The following is a 19824-nucleotide window of genomic DNA, read 5'->3' as shown; positions in this document are numbered from 1 at the left end:
ATGTTATTGTTCATTTGGGATTTATCAATTAAACAAATGCCTTTTGGTTTATTCACTGCATGAAGTTATTTCCCCGAAAAGGCATTGTTTACTGCCTTTTGCTTGGCTCTAGAAGCCCAAGGTCTTTGGCAGGCTGCGACATTAGTCTCAGCTCCTGCTTAGTCTAACATTTTCATTTTCAAAAAGCCAGTGGTAAATCAAGCTGAGAGCCAGGTATCCAGTCAAAAATTGATTTAGTAAGGCGTTGTAACTCACCCGTTACAATCCTACCTTTTTGCCTTCCAGTGGAATCTCTTCAGCAATTGCCAAATCTAAGGACGTACACAGACACACACACACACATGCTCCCCCTGCCCCCTCTCTCTGTCTCTCCCTCTCTCTGACACATCCACTTTGGAAGAAAATATTAACAGATGAATACAGACATTTAAGGCATGATGACTCAAACGGCAGAAATTTAAAAAAATTTTGTTCCTCACTAGCTAATGGACTTTTCCCAAAATGTGTTTTTCTTTGAAGGTAAAATATAGTATTGGATATAATATTCTTACATTGACTCTTACTTAGCGTCTAAAAAGTTAAAGCTATGTCTTTACAAAACAGTTTGCTTGAGGGAGGGACTACTTCTTGCTCAAATTCATAACTCTCAAGCAACCTGCATGTGCTCAATACATGATGATAAAATTGAATTCTGTAACCTACTCATATAGTCAAGGTGAACAATTCTAGGAGAAGATTATGAGCTCATTTATTAGTTTTTCGTGCTTGGAAACCAGCTTATAAATTCTTAAGTTCTTAAATGATTTGAACGGCTCCTTTTTTTTCTTCTTTTTTTGCATTAAAGGAACTAATTGTGAAACAGTCAATGAACGGGAATGTGTGCTGAGTGGCCACCCTGGGGAAAGTGTCCTCATGGTGATGTTGGAGCCATGAACATGAGCGCTTGTCTCACAGAGCTCCAACTCCTAAGCATTTATGCTATTGTTTCATTCGCCCATCATGTCTGAAATACTCTCTGCTACTTTCGTATCGTAATAATGTGGTATAAAGGAAGAGTATTAGACTTAACCACCCCGGCCCCAGCTTCGGCACTCTGCTGGCAATAGCACTAGGGTCTCTTAACCCCTCTGGGACTCTGTTTCCTCACACTCAAAAGGATTTAATCCTGCTCCACTGGAAGAGCGCTTATGCGGACCATTCAAAGAGCACTTGTACACGAGACAGCATTTCATAGACAGTAAAGCCTGATAAAATGTGAGAAAATATTATCATGGCTCCTTATCTCATTACAAATTTTCTGCAATGAGACTCTGCTAAAAACCAATCTGCAATGCGTCTTTGCCTGCCAGGCGATGATTTCTCTTGTGTTGTGTTTTCTCTTCTGTCTTTCCCCATCCCACACGCTCCCCTTCTTCAGAAGCTACTTGATGGTTTGCATTGCAGTAAAGATTCTGACTGCCACATTACCATTTTAAAACTCAAGAGAGTGATATGTAGACTGTCAAAAAGCAGATAAAACTGAATAAAGTACTACCACTCAGTTTTGCCCAAGTCACTTAATTTTTTGACTTGATTTTAAAACCATATTTCCCATTAAGGGGCAGGTGGATTGGTAATCACCAAGATCATAGCTTTAACCCAAGGTAAATAGCTTCTTCTTTTTATTCTTTTTACAAAAATACACGTAAGTTGAGAGGATAGACAAAATACTCAAGATGCAAATAGGATAAGAAAGTAATTTTGTAAAGTCTGTTCTGCTTTACTTGATTTCTAAAGGGAAGTTTGCTTCCTGGAGGGTATTTACCCTCATTGGAAAATAAAAAAGAACCCCCAGGCTATAGATTAATAAGTAAATGAGCCAGATTCCCAGGCTTCACAATTTATGAAACAAACAATAAAGAATGCTAAAGTTTTGCGTATTTTAAAGCAGAATTTCTTTGCATCTCCTCTTTCATGTTTCTATTCTGAATTGTACTCATAACATAAATAGTAGAAAGAGTTAAGATGAGATTTTTTTTCCCCAGGAATGATTATTTTTCTTGCAAGAACTCAAAATATGTTGATTAGGAGAATATATAATTGGTAAAAAAAAGAATTAGTCATTATATAGAATTTTTCTCTCCCTGTATTATCACATTTTTCTCTATAGTTGATTTTTTTTTGTGAATCATTGCAATCAACATTCCCAGGTCTTAAATGATCTCTCTTCTACTGAGCACTTGAATTGTCTGCACAATGTAGCTTCTTAAGAATTTTAAGAAAAAGAAATTTGCTTTCTATCGGTCAACTCTGGATTTTTCTCATTTTGTTTCAAAGTTTCTTCTACTGAGACCCTAAATAATGCTTGGTTTTCATTTGTAAAAGTCTTAAAGGACTTTTAAAAGAACGAACTTTTATGTTATGATATTATTTGCTATATATTTTCTTTATATCTTTCTTGTTAGTTTATGCACATACAATTGTGTTGTCTTTAGTTTCCCTGGTTTGCACTAAGGAAGCTTGAATTTTCTCCCATTGTATCATAAAATACTTGTGTCATTTTGATGTGAAATTTCCAGAGGTAGGTTCCATGGGAAGACTTTCATAATAAATTTGGTGTATATGTTTACTATCTAACATATCCTTGAACTTTAAAGACTTTACATTTTCAGTTGTCAACCCAATGACACAAAACACTGTCAATGATAACCATATCATACCATCCACCTCAATAAATTGGGAGGCAATTTTTAGATAACAGCAGGTTTTTATCTTTTGTGGTCACTGCAGCTTAATTCAAGCAATATTTGGCTGTTTCCAAAGTGCAAAATCTGTGCTAGGCAGCTTTAAGGATACAAAGATGATTAAAACATGTAGTTTAGGGTCTTGCAGAGTTTACAAAGATAAAAGTATTTGAAGATTTAAATTCAATATTTAAAGTACTAATTGAAGGAGCAGCCTTGGGATCCAATATAAAACACTACTTAATATATTGAAGGTCGAATTTCAGCCTTAAACAAAGAATTAATTATTTTGCTCTTAAAAAGGTAAAGCATTCAGGGTAATTAGACAATTAAATCAAGAGTAATTTTCCCACAATAAAACTTTGGTTCAATAATATAAGGAAATCATGATATTAATTCCAACTTAGCTTTGATAATTCCAACTAAAAATATTAGTATACCCTAAGTGCAACAGTCATTGTTTGAATTGTTGGATGCATTCAAGTTTTTATTGAAAAAATAACAAGACCTAACCAGACTTGTAATGTTTCACAACAATTTAAATAATATAAACTCCAAATTGTGGTGTAAAGTGATGATGTTTTAAAATGCAATGATAAATAGCCTTAATAGGAGGATCCATAAAAGCCATCGGATCAGCAAATAATGAGAAGTGTAGTGTGCATTTTATTTTTTGTTTGGTTGGGATGATAAAACTTCCTATTTTTTTATGTACTTAGCCCTCTGAATTGGTGCTGATGAGTCGTATTTGAAGCTGCCTTAGCTGCTTTGACATGTCTCTGGCCCATGAGACGTGACTTCACAGAAGGAGACGGAACATGAGTGGAATCATCCCCTGGTCCTTCCTTCTCTTCACCCTTCCTGCTCTTTGAAGGCACCCTTGATAGAGGTGCCTTGTACTGGTCTTCCCTTAGTACTTTTGGGGCCCAGGCAGGCCACTCCAAAATATCCCACAATAGCATATTGATTATTCTGAATTAAAGTTACTCGAGAAGCAAAGAGGGCATTCTGACCCTCCTATCTCTGTTCCCCCTGAAAGCAGGAAATAAATCTCCCGGGTGAAAAGTGCTCTCCCTGTATTCTTATAGCCAGAGCTAGGAATTCAGGGCCAAGAAGCCTGCACAAACCAACCTTGCTAATTTACTACCTCCAGCCTAACCCCTGCTTAAATTCCTTGCTATTTACATAACCCAAACCTAAATTTCTTTGTCCTGTCAATTCTTCACAAATTTATTATTTCTTTGTGTAAAAGATAACATATACTGCCTGCTTTGTTCACTCTCTGAGCATCATTTCTCTATGATCTCCAATACATGTGTATTAAACTGGGTTTTTCTCCTGTTAATCTGGTCTCGTGTCAATTTTACTATTAGTCCAGCCGTAAGACCACAAGAAGGGAAGAAAGGGGATTTTCCCCACCCTGACAGTACCTTACTAGTGAGTGTGATATACCAGGCATCCTTCTGAGCTCTTTCCGTGTATTAGTTTATTTAATCCTCACCTCGATAACTTTATTACTCCCTTCCTTTAACAGTTGAAGAAATGGGAGACAGAGATGGGTAAATATCATGCCCAATAGTACCCAGGTAGTCACAGTGCAGCAGGGGCTCAAACATAGGCAGGCTGCCTGTGCTGTCAACTTTACCCTCTCTAGCGAATAACTGTTGAATGAATAAAAAACATTTTCTCCCCAAATCTATTCGAAAATGCCGTAGCTGAGATAACTTCTTCAATTGCCTTCTTAACTCCAATCTCCATTCCCTCTAGTCAGCATTAAATCCCACATCCAGAGTCATATTTCAAGCTTTTTGTTATTTCTCCATTACTGCCCTCAGCACTTCTGAAACACACCAATTCACCTAAAATATTTATTCATACATTTCACACATGTATACGTTTTAATCTTTTAAAATGCCTCTCTTTTCTTGTGCATACCTGTTCTCTGTGAATGGAAAACTGGAAGAAACTACCAACATTTTCCCTGCGAAATGTTTTGGCAAGCTGTTCTTTTTATTCCAGATTGCATAATTTCAAATTTGATTCCTCACATTGACCTTTGGGAGTAGGTGTTATTTTTACTTAATTATCAATAACGGCTATAAGGAAAAATCTCTTTATTCTTTTATGGAGAATTCTGTACTTTCTTTCAACCTCTTCAATTCCAGATGGAAAGATAGGTTTGCAAAGAATACTGATATATTTAGCATGCTCATGAGGATTATGTTACATTGTCGTCTTAATAACTGACAAGATCAGAGCTTATAGGAAGGTGGAGTTTGCTGCCAGCAGCCTACATCTACACAAAAAGAGATGCCTCCTGGAGGTTCCAATGACACATTAGCATCTAAATATAATCTCTAAATTTGGTGATGGTTATTAAAGGAAGGACATTTTACCAAAAATAAAAGAGGGTAGGGCATAAGGAAGACATCTTTTACTTCTGACTAGAGATGTAGGGCCCTCCAAAAGTTAAATATATAATTCTGGTTGGAGTATATTCTTGGCTTCTCATATTTAAAATAATTTATTAACTCTGTCATTTATATCAGTGGAAATGAAAAAAATAAGTGGTTTAAGGATCTTTTGACTGTTGATTACCAATATGTCAGGGATATTTATCTGATTTTTGAAATAAAATTTATTCAAAATGATAATTAGGAATTTTGATTTGAAAAGAAATGTAAACTAGGATGCTGGCATTTTGCATATTTATATTCTCATCTGCTATGGTGGACCCATAAGGTGACAAAAAATGAAGAGATTTGGTGCAAATCAAGTATTTACGTGGTTTAATAATAGTACAAACGAGTTAAGGTAATCAGTAAAGAAATATTTAATGTCTAAAGGATAGATTTGGGGGATTTGTTATAATGAACATGTAGAGTCTTTATAACCTTCTGACAACCTCCATCTCTGTTTGACTTGTGGAGCATGGAGGTAAAATAGGTTAGTGGGAACAAAATGGATCTGAACCGTGGGGCCAGCTGGGTGGCACAAGCGGTTAAGTGTGCGGGCTCCGCTGCGGCGGCCCGGGGTTCGCAGGTTTGGATCCCGGGCGTGCACCGACGCACCACTTGGCAAGCCACGCTGTGGTGGCATCCCATATAAAGTGGAGGAAGATGGGCACAGATGTTAGCCCAGGGCCAGTCTTCCTCAGCAAAAGGGGAGGAGGATTGGCAGATGTTAGCACAGGGCTGATCCCGTCACACACACACAAAAAAAGGATCTGAACCCTAAACTCTCTTTTATTTATCTTGATCCCTCTATTGTGTTCAACAAATTGAATTACGAGCAGGAGGGTGTAGGATTCCACAGGCATAATGACGTGGAAGTTGGAAGATTTGGGATTTGGGTCCTTGTTTGGCTTTCTATCTTTTGCTCCGCTTGTGTGACCCAGGCGGTTGAACGTTGCCTTTGGGTTTATGGCCAAGATCAGACATTCTGAGTATTCTGCTCTCCACATGAGCGACTGTGCATAGAGGGAAGTGTAAAACTCAGAAAGAGAATTGCTGTTACACAGGACATTTTCTTAGCATCAGATAGCAAATTGAAGCTTTTGTCATTAAGACAGTGAAATCAGTTGGCTGAGAGTGGAAACAAAATGAGGATTACTGCCAATATTGGCTGCTGGGAAGTTACTTCTTGAAACATTTTTAAAAAGTACATTCAACGAGCGAGTGAATGTACGTTCTCTTAAATACACTAACCAGCTGAAATATAAAAATGTTAAATGGCTGAGCATTAAATTTAAATGATGAAGAAGAAAGACGTGCCCAAGGCACTTGTCCTGACTCAGGGAGAAAAGATTATTGCAGGTCATTGAACCAGAGCAGAAGTTTAGAGAAGGTTATCGAGGGAAATAAAAAGAAAAGACACGTTTTCATCAGGACCAAAAAGACCACTAATTGCATATCTAGTTTTAAAATGCTCACATGTAACTATTTTGATATTACTGATGTGTCCTGGAAATTAAAATCAAGAAAAAGTAAAAGGAATGTGCACAATAATAATGATGCGAACATATTTGTATAGCTCTCTAAAAGTAGTCTTTTTTTTTAAAAAAAATTCTTTTTCTCTCTATCCTCGGGTTTCACACAGCAGGTTCTCCGGAGGTATTTGTGGTATGGAGTTGAATGCAATCACTGAACGCCAAAGCATGTTCTGCAACTGTTTTTTCATTTGTGCCTCGCAATGGCTCTGCAAGGTAGTGGGCGTACACAGGAGGGGATGTAACTGAGCAGTTATGAGGTCAGACAGAGGTCGACTGACAAGTTCCAACAGTGTGAGATCTTGGGCTAAAATACTCCACTACTCTGAGCCTTAGTTTACTCATCTGTAAAACAGGGATATAAATCATCTCTGGGCATTAAGATTGCCGTGTGGATCCAGTGAGGTAATATACCCAAGTGCTTTGAGTGTCTGGAACAAAGAAATGTTCAGTAAATGTTAGCTATGATGTTGCTTTAATCTGATGCTGCTGTTTGAAGCAATAGTGGTTAAATGAAGTCTCTGAATCACCCATCAAATTAGTGCCAGGAGGTTTCTACTTTTAAGCTTATGCTCTTTTCAGAAAAAAAAAAAAAAAAAAAGGAATATAAGAAAGCAATATTATAGTAACAGCATTTTTTAAATGGTCTTTCAGAATGAATAAAATATTGCTTCATGTTTACTGAATTTGGATGATTATGTAATTATAGGAACAAATAAAAATCCCTAATTTTAAAGGTGTATGTGGCTGACAACTTTTATTTTTATGGGCTGTTAAAACATTACTGTCTAATTATCCTGAGAATAGTGGCTTTGTTGAATTGGGTAGACATTAATTTTAAAGACTCAAGAGAAAAGCATATTAGGAAGACCTGTACATTAGAGCTTCAAATAGAACCCCAATTTTCCTGATATTTAAAAAAGCACAGCATATCAATTTTTGGGAAAGCTCCTCAAAAGAAAACCATCACCAACTTCCAAAAAGCTAACATCAGAAAATATCTATAAAAATATGCAGTTTATCAAATTCCATTAAAACAGATCTCCTGGTATTCTACTAAAAATAGAAGTATCTCGAATGCTTCTAATGGAGATTATTCTTATGTATACATTGTGTGGAAGGAGAGATAAAGAATATTGTGAAGGATGAAATGGAAGAGACAAGGAAATTAAGCGTTGCTGTGGGCTGTTTAATGGTAATATGTGAATCTTTTGCCTAAAATTGTGCATAGTTCTGAAATTTTAAATATATTCATTTTTGTATTAGTGAATGCCCACGTTTTCAAAATCTATAATCTATATCTATCTACCTATGTTCTTCTTTTCTTATTGAAATTAATCTTAGACTATATACCAATCATCGTCAAGGAAGTGCTATATAAACCTGGCAGGAGGGGTGTGGGATTTTCTGAAAATGTGGAATTACAAGGTTTCGCTCTGATTTTTCTATTAGGTTTATATAAGCCAAAGATAAGCTAAGTGAATTTTGTACAAAATCAATTACTCTTCCCTTTAGCCCTTGATAAAAAAATATGCACCTCTTTCTGTTTTCTGTACCGGCATTAGTGACACTTTCATTATGCTCATTGTTCTGTCTGGAAATCTCTGACTCTTTGAACCTTTTGCTTTCTCTCCTTTGGCTTCTGTGTCCAATTAATTGGGAAGCCCTGGTAATTCTCCCTCTGCCGTGTGAGCTAACACTGCTCTTCCTCTAAGACGTGCTTCCAACATCATCACCTCCTTTAGGAAGCTCTGCTGCATCCCCGAGCCCAGTCGGCCCCTCTCCTTTAGATTTCCATAATTCTTTGTGGATGCCCACTTTATCACTGAGCTTGCCACATTTTGTTATAATTATTGCCAATAAAATTCTCCTAGGGCAGTGGTTCTCAAATTTTACTACATATTAGAATCATAGATACTTTATTAAAAATCAACTAAATCAGAATCTCTGGGGAGGTGAGACCCAGGTCAAGGTATTTTTTTTTTTTTTTTTTTTGCTGAGGAAGATTCACCCTGAGCTAACATCTGTGCCAATTTTCCTCTATTTTATATGTGGGTCACTGTCCCAGCATGGCTGATGACTGGTGTAGGTCTGTGCCCAGGATCTGAACCCATGAATCCAGGCTGGCGAAGCAGAGTGTGCCGAACTTAACCACTATGCCATGGGGCTGGCCCCTCAAGGTATTCTTAAAAGCAGCACTTCTCAAATTTTAATGTGTAACACTTGGAGATCTTGTTGAAATGCAGATTCTAATTCAATAGATCTCAGGTGAAACGCAGGATTCTGCCTTTCTAACAAGCTCTCAGATGACACAGATGCTGCTTATGCTAAAGCAGCTAAATGTTGTCCCCAGATGGTCATGTATTTTAGAAAAAAATCATAATCCTTATCTGTATCTATATCTATATCTTAAGCTCACAAAATCTTACCCAATACAGGACTACTTCTTCCTGTTACTCTGGCCTGCCACCACCATTTTAGGTGAGTAGGGGTGTTGAGACTTTCTCAGAAATCAGAATTTGGGTTGTCAATATTTCAGCTATAATTGGCCTTTCCCACTTCTATTCGCATTAGGTGCTTCCCTCCCTAAGCCTGCTACGTCCAGGTTTCTGCATTAATCTTATGGGACACAGTGAAATGCTGAAGAGCATTAACACAGGAAGAGGAGGAAGGTCTTGCTGCCATTGCTTGGCTTCAGTTTTACAGTATGATCTTGTCTATTCACTTAATTGTCACTCCTGCCTCCAGACTCCATTTGCTGCTACTTCTCGGATGCTCATGTGACTCTTTTTTCTCCTTCAACACCTGATAGCCCTTTGCTCTCACACCCATTCTCACGTTTTCCTCACTCCACCATTGTCACCGTCTCCCTATTGACTTACCCCAAATAATTGGAACCAACGAGCACAAGTACAAACAGATGTTTATTATGTAAAAAATACTTTCCTCTATTTTAAGAGCTATTTGCTCAACTGCATTACTTTTCCTCAGTTAACGCTTCTATCCATTATATGTACAAATCAATCTTTTCAGTTTCAGGCCTCAAGGATAGGCTCTAAGTAACTATTATTTAGTAGGGCTAATAGCATGATTTAAGGTTCTATTAGCCTTTGTACATCTGTATATACCAATTTAACTACAGTCCTATGGTTCCCGGAGTGTGCACTGAGGCATTAGGGCAGCAAGGAACTCACTGCGGCACCAGGAAATATTTTAAAATTTCAAGGGAAATACAGCAACACTTGAGCTCTTATCAGATACCTTGCAAATTACTAGCTCAGGGTAGTTTACAGTTTCAACAGTAGGTGGTGCTACATTCCTTTCGATGATGTCACATCCTGTTCTTGAAGCTGGGTTTCCAATAGCGCTTGTGATAAAAAGCAAGTATGGTGCAAAAATCAATGTGGAAAAGGAAACAAGGGGGCAGTGTCCAATCCGAGAAGTTGTGCAGTGCCCAATAGGCGCCCACATTCCATTAGGAAGTACTGTAACAGTGGTTAAGAATGAAATAAAAATATTATTTTTTTTCTGTTAATTGATGGGTATTTTTTTCAAACAGTTACATATTTGTTAAAACATAAATACTTATTAAGTTTTTTGGACCTAACTATTTCTTTTGGCCTAAGGGCACTGTGAAAAGAGTTATTGAGACATTAAGGGCATTGTGAACCAAGAAAGTTGTGGAACCTCTGCTATAGTCTAAGCTTTTTTTTTTTCCAAAAGTTTCTTGACCTTGTGGATCCAGATAATCACATCAGATATCTGTTTTACTCCATATCTATTAAAAGTGGATCAACTTGTCACCCACATGAGGAACGAATCTTTTTTTTTCCCTTTTTAAAAATTTATTTTTTGTCTATTTTTAATTGTGGTTAAAAAAACACATTATAGTCTCATCGTTTTGTCTGTGGATAAAACATAAATCCAAAGACGGATTTGGGAAAATACCCTATCAACAGTGAAGAACACCTCTTACACGTGTCTGAAGTAGCAATGCTGGCAACTATGACAGCTTCAAATACTGCCCTTGACTCTTTTCCAGCGAATATTCTCTTACATGTATAACTTCACGGAGGTGGGGGAGGGCAGATGATGGTGAGGGAGGGAAATTTATCTAGCTGCCGATAAAATATCCAAATCTAATTAATCGACTTGAAGCTGTGATTGTGAAGGGATTTTGCCACTATCTACATTTTCCACCTACTCAAAGATCTGTTAATTACTTCCTTTTACTTTTGCAATGATATAAAAATCAATATTCCACTTCAGTGCGTTAAAGATAGATTTCATAGAGTGTATACAATGGCTTTTTCACCAATAATAATAACTCCTTTCTGAACCTACTATGCGCCAGTCACTACTTCTTGTCTCACTTAAACTACACTGCAACTCCATGAGGCAGGCATTGCTGCATGCATTTTCTAGACGAAGAAACTAAAGCTTGGAAAGGTTAATAATCTGCCCTGGGCCACACAACTGGCAATTGGCAGGGCAGTGAGGCAGCCTCGGATCTGCTTGAATCCACAGCTCGAAACTTTTCCCCATGGCAATATTACCTCTCACAATTATAATCGTAAACTGATTCCTGTGTGGTTATATCCATTGCTGCTTCTAGTATCCTGAAATAGCCTCACCTTTCTTTAAAAATACATGGTATTTTTGATGTAAAATGGCATCACAAATTTGAGAAGAAAAAGCAGAAGAGGAAAAGGGGGGAATCAGTTATTTAGCAAAGCACTTTAAAAAACTTAATCTTCTATGACGGTAATGTTATTTGTATTGTAGAAAGTGCTTTAAAGATTATAAGATTATTACTATTTTTTTTTTTTTTACAACCGTTACCCTATTAATGTAGTGCTGTTCAAATTTCACAAAGGAAATGGAGTGAAGTACAGGTAAGTGGGCTGTCTGTCTTCAGCAGTCACACAGCATGTGAATTTCACAGCAAATACAAGGCTAGACCCTTGGGGATCTGTGTTGATGTTCACTCCTTCACCGAATACTTCCTCTCCTACTTTATTCCACATTAATAATTCACTTCATTGGAACAATGCCTGGTGACCTCAGCCCAAGCCATGGATGGCTTTCTTTCATTTATAGTGGTAAATAGTTAAAGAGAATATTTGCACATGATTATTCAGGGATATTTGATAACAGACTGAAGTGTGAACATGCAGCTCTTGGAATCTGCAAAATGTATGCTATTTGCATGATATCCTAATATAAATGGTTTAAAATCAAAGCTGTAATCATAAATGAAGACAGTTTATCATCTCTCTTAGATTCATTCCCAGTTTGTGTAAAGGATGTGTGACAATTATTTTTCTTATCAACACCATATTGCAAAACACAGAACCTACAAAATACAAACTTGTATCCCTGTTTTTTTACATCTTTGCAGTATGCAGATATTCTGCAACAAAAATGTAGCCCATGATAAAATTTCAGTGGAACTCACAAGACAGTATAACCAAGCTATTTCCCTGACTCAGCTCCAGGAATCTGTAAGGGCTATAATAAGCAATGCCTCCTCATTCTACTTCCGGAGTCAATAAAATGGTTAGATGATATTTGGAAATAGAACTTTTACATAACTATTTTTCTCTTTTGTGAACATTGCCACAATTAAATCACAAACTTTTGAAATGTTTGACCCCTGGCGATTATTTGAGACAAGAGCAAACAGCAGCAGCAGTAATAACCAAATCTAAGGCAGCGGTGGGTTTTGAGGACAAAGAGCTGCATTTGGTCAGAGAATGGATGGCTGTAGGCAGCAGAGTTAAGAAATAGTTAATCTGAACCTGGCCAAAGGACTAAAGCTCAGAATATTTGCTTTCACAACAAGAAAAAGGAACCTTCCTTTCCTTACAGCTTAATTGCTCTATTCCTATTTTTAATACATCCTACTTTATAGAGGAGCTAGACCACATTTTTCAAGCTAAAGTAGAAATTAAAGGATTTATGATAATCCTATGCGGATGGTTGTGGGCGTTGCATTTTCAACTGGAGCATTTCTCTTTGTTGCAGTGTTAACATTTCTCAGCTTCTTGCTACAGTCTTCTTCCCGAAACTACACAAGTGAAAAAAAACAAGTCTTACCAGATAAGCAACAATTCTTACTGTACTGGGGGAATAGTTCACATCCTCCCTGTCTATTTATTAGAAGTAACTTCTTCAGGCCTTTAAGACCAGAATGTCAAAGCGCCCAATGGAATCCTACCTTGCCCACATACTGATAATCCGATCCTGTATATTCCTCCAAGAGAAAGAACTGATTCCACATCCAGCTCCTTTTCGAACGGTTCAGCTCATTTTTGCTGTTTCCAGAGAGCTCCACGGCCCTTTTCTTTGCTGGGAAACCACTAGTCCTCTTAGATAATGGAGCTGAGAAAGTTGGGTACGGCTGACCAACCCAAAAGAGCAGCAAGAAGTACCGATAAGTTCTCATTCTGATGACACAGTCCCGTCGCTGGGTAGCAGGTACCCCTCTCCTTGAAGTGCCTCTTTTCACTGCACTGTATCCAGCCTCATTCCTCTTCTCTTCCTTAATGTTCTTCGCTTGGCTCTCAGAGGATATCTGGAAAGAATAATAACATATCAAGCATTTTTAGAGATGCTTAAAATTCAGTGTTAGAGCAAATAAGCTCTGGAAAAAGAGGACAGAAATTTGAATAGCAAACCAACAAAAATAAGTTGGCTATCAATTTTGAAATGAGGAAAACGGTCTTTCAGATATGCTAAATAGATGGCATGTGCAGCGTAGGAAGCTGCTGTTTTCCTTTCTCCTTTTCTATCACTTAAGAATCCTATTTTAAGTAATAGCATTGCTGTAGGTCAACATGCCAGAGTGGATTATCTCACCACTCTTTTACCTCTGAGTACGTGGGATGAGATCTGGTTAGAAGAAACAAGTTTGTGTTTCTGATTCTATTTGCATATTTATCCTCATGAACAAGTCTGCGGCAAAGAATATCACAGACAATTTCAATTCAATAGAAAGTGGATGATGGTGAAATTTCGAGAGTGTATTGAGTGCCTGTGATGTGTAGGTATAAATCAAGACAGAGACTGTTCTGCAGACTCTTGGCTTCAGAGATGTGCTGAGATAGAACAGTCTGGGTCAAACAAGGTTGGAAAAGACCTTGTGCCTTTTCTTCAGAATGCATCTTAGCATATTGAAGTTTCTGAAGTGAAATTTTGTAACAATGACGATAAGCCTACATTTAATCCAGTATTTCCCAAACTTGACCAGGAAACTTTTTTCCCTCCTATGACCTAATAACACTATAGGATGGGTTAATGAACAACCATGGAATTTATATTTAATAAAATATAAGAATTAAATGAGCAATTCTATTCAAATTTCTTTAGGAAATCCTGGGCTTTTATCTCTAAATTTTACTTGTATCACAAGCAATCAAGCATATATATTAAAATCAGTCTCTATGTAATTTTCACAGATGTTTCAAACGTATCTACCACAGCGAGGGCAATTGACTGCGGGATCTTCAGATAAGTCAACGATTATACTTGTGGGTAATAATTTTCCATGACAAATATTATTTTTCAAGAACATTATCTAGCATTTAAAAAATCTTTGGGTCAAACTGCTTGGCAAAGATGTTGTATATTCGTTTACTGTTTTATGTCATTGAAGTAATACATTCCTATATCTCCATCTTAAACTTTTCCACATTTCTTGAAAAAAAAAATCCAATAAATTACTTCTTCATCTTACTATTTGATAGAGGAAAAATATTTTCTTTCTTTCTTTTTTTTTGTGAGGAAGATTAGCCCTGAGCTAACATCCCTTGCCAACCCTCCTCTTTTTGCTGAGGAAGACTGGCCCTGGGCCAGCACCAGTGCCCGTGTTCCTCTACTTTATAGGGGATGCTGCCACAGCATGGCTTGACAAGCGGTGTGTCAGTGCCTGCGGGGATCTGAACCTGCGAACCTTTGGCTGCCGTAGCGGTGCACGCACACTTAACCGCTATGCCACTGGACTGGCCCCCCGGAAAATTATTTTCTTAAATAATACTAACAAAAAAGTGAATTGCATTATAATGTAGAACATAATAGTAATTAAACTGGCGCATTCACTCTAAATAAATGCAGATAAAGAAACACATTTGAGGTAATCTGATTAGTATTTTTTATTTCTTTGTTAGAAAAGATTTGTTCACTCGTCTCCCATTATTCTATCAGGTAAATGTATATGCAACCAGTTGTTTTTTTTAACCTCACAATGAGTAATTATAGACACCTAACACGTGGCTTAGTGAAAGCTTTCTATGGGAATATAAGTGAAATATTTCAGTGTTCAGCATTTAAAAACCTTTATTCCATTATTATGCATCTTCTTGACAGCAGGCTGTGGAAGCTGAAAATTCCACAGGTGAGTAAATTAGTACTGTGACAGTTACTAATGCTGGAAAAATGCCAGGTAACAGTATACTTGTCATTACGTGGCCTCGGTACAAGTATAGAATGACTGATGCTTATTAGGTGACAACGATTCTTCTCTCTTCTCATGGATGGTATATAAATGGCACTGAGAAAGCATATGGAGAAAAGCCCTCTAAAGACATCTATTCGTTTTTAGTAGTAGAGATTACACTGAGGTTGATTCAGTGGAAATTACATTTTTCTTAATTTCCCACGTTCTCCATTATTTGCATAGACAAATCCTGCAGTGAAGAATTACACGTCTGCCGCTGCACTCAGTGTGTGCCCCATGGTGCTGGTGGGAAAGAGGGATGCAGAGAATGGAGGTGTCAGCTGTTTAAAAGGCAGGCTCCTAAAGACCATTTTAAAGAAAAATCGATCCCTGTGGGTGTTGTGTGCAAACTCTACAAGCTGTTGTCACTTGAATATTAAATATTAGTTCTTTTTAATATCACAGATACCAAAATGTCAAGTATTTCATATTTTTTTTGCTTAGTTGGTAATGAGCTTTTAAAGGGACGCATATTTAAGCAGTATTTCCAAGTATGCTACAACATCTAGTTTTGCTATTACCCAGCAATTTTTGTATCAGATTGGTACGGTGTGTCCTTGTTAAAATCTCAATGTGAGGGGGCCGGCCCCGTGGCTTAGTGGTTAGGTGCGCGAGCTCCTCTACTGGTGGCCCTGGTTTGGATCCCGGGTGCGCACTGAGGCACCGCTTGTCCGGCCATGCTGAGGCCACGTCCCACATACAGCAACTAGAGGGATGTGCAACTATGACATACAACTATCTATTGGGGCTTTGGGGAGAAAAAGGGAAAAAAGAGGAGGAGGATTGGCAAGGGATGTTAGCTCAGAGCTGGTCTTCTCAGCAAAAAGAGGAGGATTGGCATGGATGTTAGCTCAGGGCTGATCTTCCTCACAAAAAAACAAACAAAAAACCTCAATGTGAAAAATTACTAAAGTTACTAAAATTGATATGATCCACTCATATTTGATGTTTGTTTTTTAGAGGGCTAGAGCTCTCTGTGAGATTCTATAGTTAAACCCAACAAACTCTAAATTGTTGAATATATAACGTAGCAATTCTCATTTAATGCTTCTTAATAGGCAGGATTGCATAGTGGTTAAGATTATCAATGCTGGAGTCAGACTGCTTGGGTTTAAATCGAAACTCTGCCCATTAGTCACTGTGAACTTGGGAAAATTGCTTAATCTCACTGTACCTTGGTTTTTTCCCCTGTAAATGGGGATAATTACAGTAACTACCTCGTAGGGTATTATAAGGATTAAATAAATAATTACATTCAAAACATTTAGTGCCTGGCACTTAGTAAGTTATTAATAAATATTAGGTATTATTATTATATTACTATTGTTATTGTTACTATTTTTTGCGTTGTATGTATTGAATCCATCTATAGCACACTGTACAAGTCTGCAAAAGGTAGCATAGGCTTAAGCAGTTTTTTATTTTTCAAGAAGCATTTCCAAGCAAGTCAAATTCTTTTCAAATTAAAGAACAGAAGCACTTTAAAAATCAGAATTAGTCCATTTGCTGATTGTTTTCCTTTGTGTGGACTTCAATTCAGGATTTCACAGTACTAGTGTAAAAACAGAGAAGGCAGAAGCTTTATGCCCCCTGCCTGAATGAAGAAGGATATGTGCTAAAAGGGAAGTTCACTAGAGGATGGACTCATTCATAGAATCTGTGTTTTTTTTTGCTTTCTATTTTACTATGTTAAGGTTTTAAAAAATCATCTTTGCTTTACTCAGGCAAAAAAAAAACAGAACTCACTTCAACTTAGTAATTTTGCCATTGTAAAAATGGTACTGGACAAACACATCTTGTAATTAACATGCTGACATTATTCTAATGTTACGTTGGATAAGAATATGATACAGTTAAAACGAATGTCATACATATTTTAGATTTTACTTTAATCTAAAAACATGAAATGAAAAAAAAACATAACGATCATACCCTAAGCATGGCCTTAGATGCAAAAAACAGGATATTTAAGGTGCTGAATGGCCATAACTTCAAGCAAAGGAAGACGACTTTGAGAAATGTGGAAAGCTGCTGACTTCTGAGCAGGCAAAATACAGGAGAACCACGTGGCAAATAGTAACCAGATGGGCTGGCTCATTTTGAAGATGTCAGGAAGTAAACCAAAAGGATGAAGAAGTAAGGGCATACATAGAACTGAATTTTAAAATAGTAGTCATGGTTATTTAATCAGGAAAGAACCCAAAGATTAAACAGTGGGAATGAAAGAATGCAAAACAAAGTAGATATGGTATCTTTTTGCCCCCATCTCCTTATGGCATTAAGAGCAAATTGGTTAGAAATATCAAAAACTCCATAAAAATGAAACTTGGGGCCGGCCCAGTGGTGCAGCGGTTAAGTGTTCACGCTCTGCTTCGGTGGCCCAGGGTTCGCAGGTTTGGATCCCGGGCGCGCACTGACGCACCGCTTGTCAGGCCATGCTGTGGAGGCGTCCCATATAAAATGGAGGAAGATGGACATGGATGTTAGCCCAGGGCCAGTCTTCCTCAGCAAAAAGAGGAGGATTGGCAGATGTTAGCTCAGGGCCGATCTTCCTCACAAAAAAAAAAAAATGAAACTTGAACTAACTGCCTAATTACAGTTCAATGACAGTTTAGCAATGGGCTTAAAAGATTACTTAATAGACCACATCTCTGCTTTTCATTTTCTTTTTGCTGGGATCTGGGATTTTTTTTGGGAAACTTTCTGTTTCTTATAGGCTGTCATTTGTATACTCTGAAATTTGATATGCAAAAGTGGTTGATCCAAAAAAATAGTTTGAATCTTTGCAGAAGCCTTTTTTAGTGATGTGTAGAAGGTAATTAAGATGTTTATGGATAGTGGGGCAGGGCCCACATAGCATTGGTAATTGCATACTTTGAAAATTTATTTGCCTGGCAGCCAATATGCATATATACTTCAATCTTCACAAGAATGCATAGTCAAGTCCAGCTTTTATTTAATGCATGCCATTTAAGAGGAGCCTGGGCCTCATTAATTCAGATTCTACCAATTTAGAGTACGTGATAATTAATGCAGAAGCTGGGCTGAAGTTTTCCTTTGATTAGCAAAACCTTTTTCCCTAGATTATTGGAAATTAATAATGTAAAAATATTTCATGGGGATATATAGAATGAGAAAAACTACAATGTCTTCGAGTTCTCTAGAGTACTTTGGAATCACCTTTTATTTGCAAATAATTAATATGCTAATTGGAAAACTTCTCTATTGATTGAATTGCTTCTCCAGTGACTTCTGTTTCATAACAGTCTGAATGACTCAACTGTATTATCTGGTTCTGAGATACTGATTCTATTATACTATTTACAGACAAACAATTCAGTAAATAGATTTAAAAGCAATATAATTACTTTAAAGTTTTAGAATTCAGAGAGCGTACATTTGTTCTGGTGTTCTTGATTAATTCTAATCAGTGCAGTATTATTATAATGCTATCTAGGCTTACAAATTAAATCAAACACATTCATTCTTTAGTATGCAGAGCCTTAACTTTGGCATTGAAAGTACAGTAAACATTCAATAAAGTGACATTATTAATATACTTTAACCATTTACCGTTGTAAGAGACTGTTTTAAAATCCATCATGAAATTGTTTCTTCAAATAAATGGTTTTGCATATAAATACTGTAGCATAGTATTTTGCATGATGCTGCTCACAGAAAACACTCTGAAAATATTGTCTATGCTAAGTCCTCCTGGCCCACTGGTATAACCCATCCGCAATGCACTCTTTTTAGCATATACATTGTAAATCCTTTATTAACTCTTGGTACATTTTCTAACATTATATCATTAATAAAGTAGAAAACATCTGGTTATTTACAACTATTTAACATCTCTCCTGGCCCTATCGTGTTCCAACTCTGAGCCTGGTCTCTCTAGTCCCATACCATCTTTGGGTGCAATGGGGCAAGGATGGCATATTCTCCATTAAAACCTAGCAAATTAAATAAACACAACTGTGATATTAGGATGAATTAAACAGAATGAAACCAAAGGGACACGTGTCTTCCTACAAGTACATCTTTAAAAGTTTGTTATTTATTCTGAAAGACGCATTTTACAGCCAATTAAGTTTGTTCAAGATCCGTTTTCTGATCACCCATGAAACTTTGTTTTGAATAGGTTGCCACCTGCTATGAATAAAAATAAGTTTATAGAACATGGCTCATCTTCTAGAAGTGGTGACATAAGGACAGACCAACTTAAAATTTTTGGTAGAGATTTCACACAAAGGCTTCATTTCTGAACCTCAATTTCATTTTTCTGTAAATGTCAAAGTCACTGTTGAGTAAAATTGGTTCCATTTTGTGTGTGTAATGAACTCCACTGAAATGTGTCAACAGCTCTGGCATCTCTCCTCACGTACCACTTCTCTTGTGCCAATGAATCATTATGGCAACAGCCATCAAATGATGCCTAATTTTTTTTGTAAATGTTTATATTTGTGGATAATATGCCAATCTGTTTGCAAACTGATGTATTTCCACATGAAGCTATTTCAACAGTATTACCCTCGTTCTAAAGTCATGTTCCGCACATTGCATTAATGAAGATAAAATCAAATGTATTACAGCACATAAAATGGTGTTTTATA

The 19824-nt window shown here is 37.0% G+C and overlaps 1 protein-coding gene across 3 annotated transcripts in view; it reads right to left on the bottom strand.

Moving 5' to 3' along the window:
* Positions 1-19824, bottom strand: part of CDH6 (cadherin 6) — a 126864-nt gene that overhangs the window by 43932 nt on the left and 63108 nt on the right. For all 3 annotated transcript variants that reach the window (XM_014781555.2, XM_087443164.1, XM_087443165.1), the window contains one exon: positions 12932-13288. In XM_014781555.2, the coding sequence (XP_014637041.1) occupies positions 12932-13159 (228 nt within the window). In that variant the 5' untranslated portion in view covers positions 13160-13288. The remainder of the gene's footprint in view (positions 1-12931; positions 13289-19824) is intronic.

This window comes from Ceratotherium simum, chromosome 18, assembly GCF_057802395.1.
Source record: "Ceratotherium simum simum isolate JZ-2026a chromosome 18, ASM5780239v1, whole genome shotgun sequence".
Lineage (NCBI taxonomy): Eukaryota > Metazoa > Chordata > Mammalia > Perissodactyla > Rhinocerotidae > Ceratotherium > Ceratotherium simum.
The sequence above is the reverse complement of the archived record's forward strand: the minus strand, read 5'-3'. Positions and strand labels throughout refer to the sequence as shown.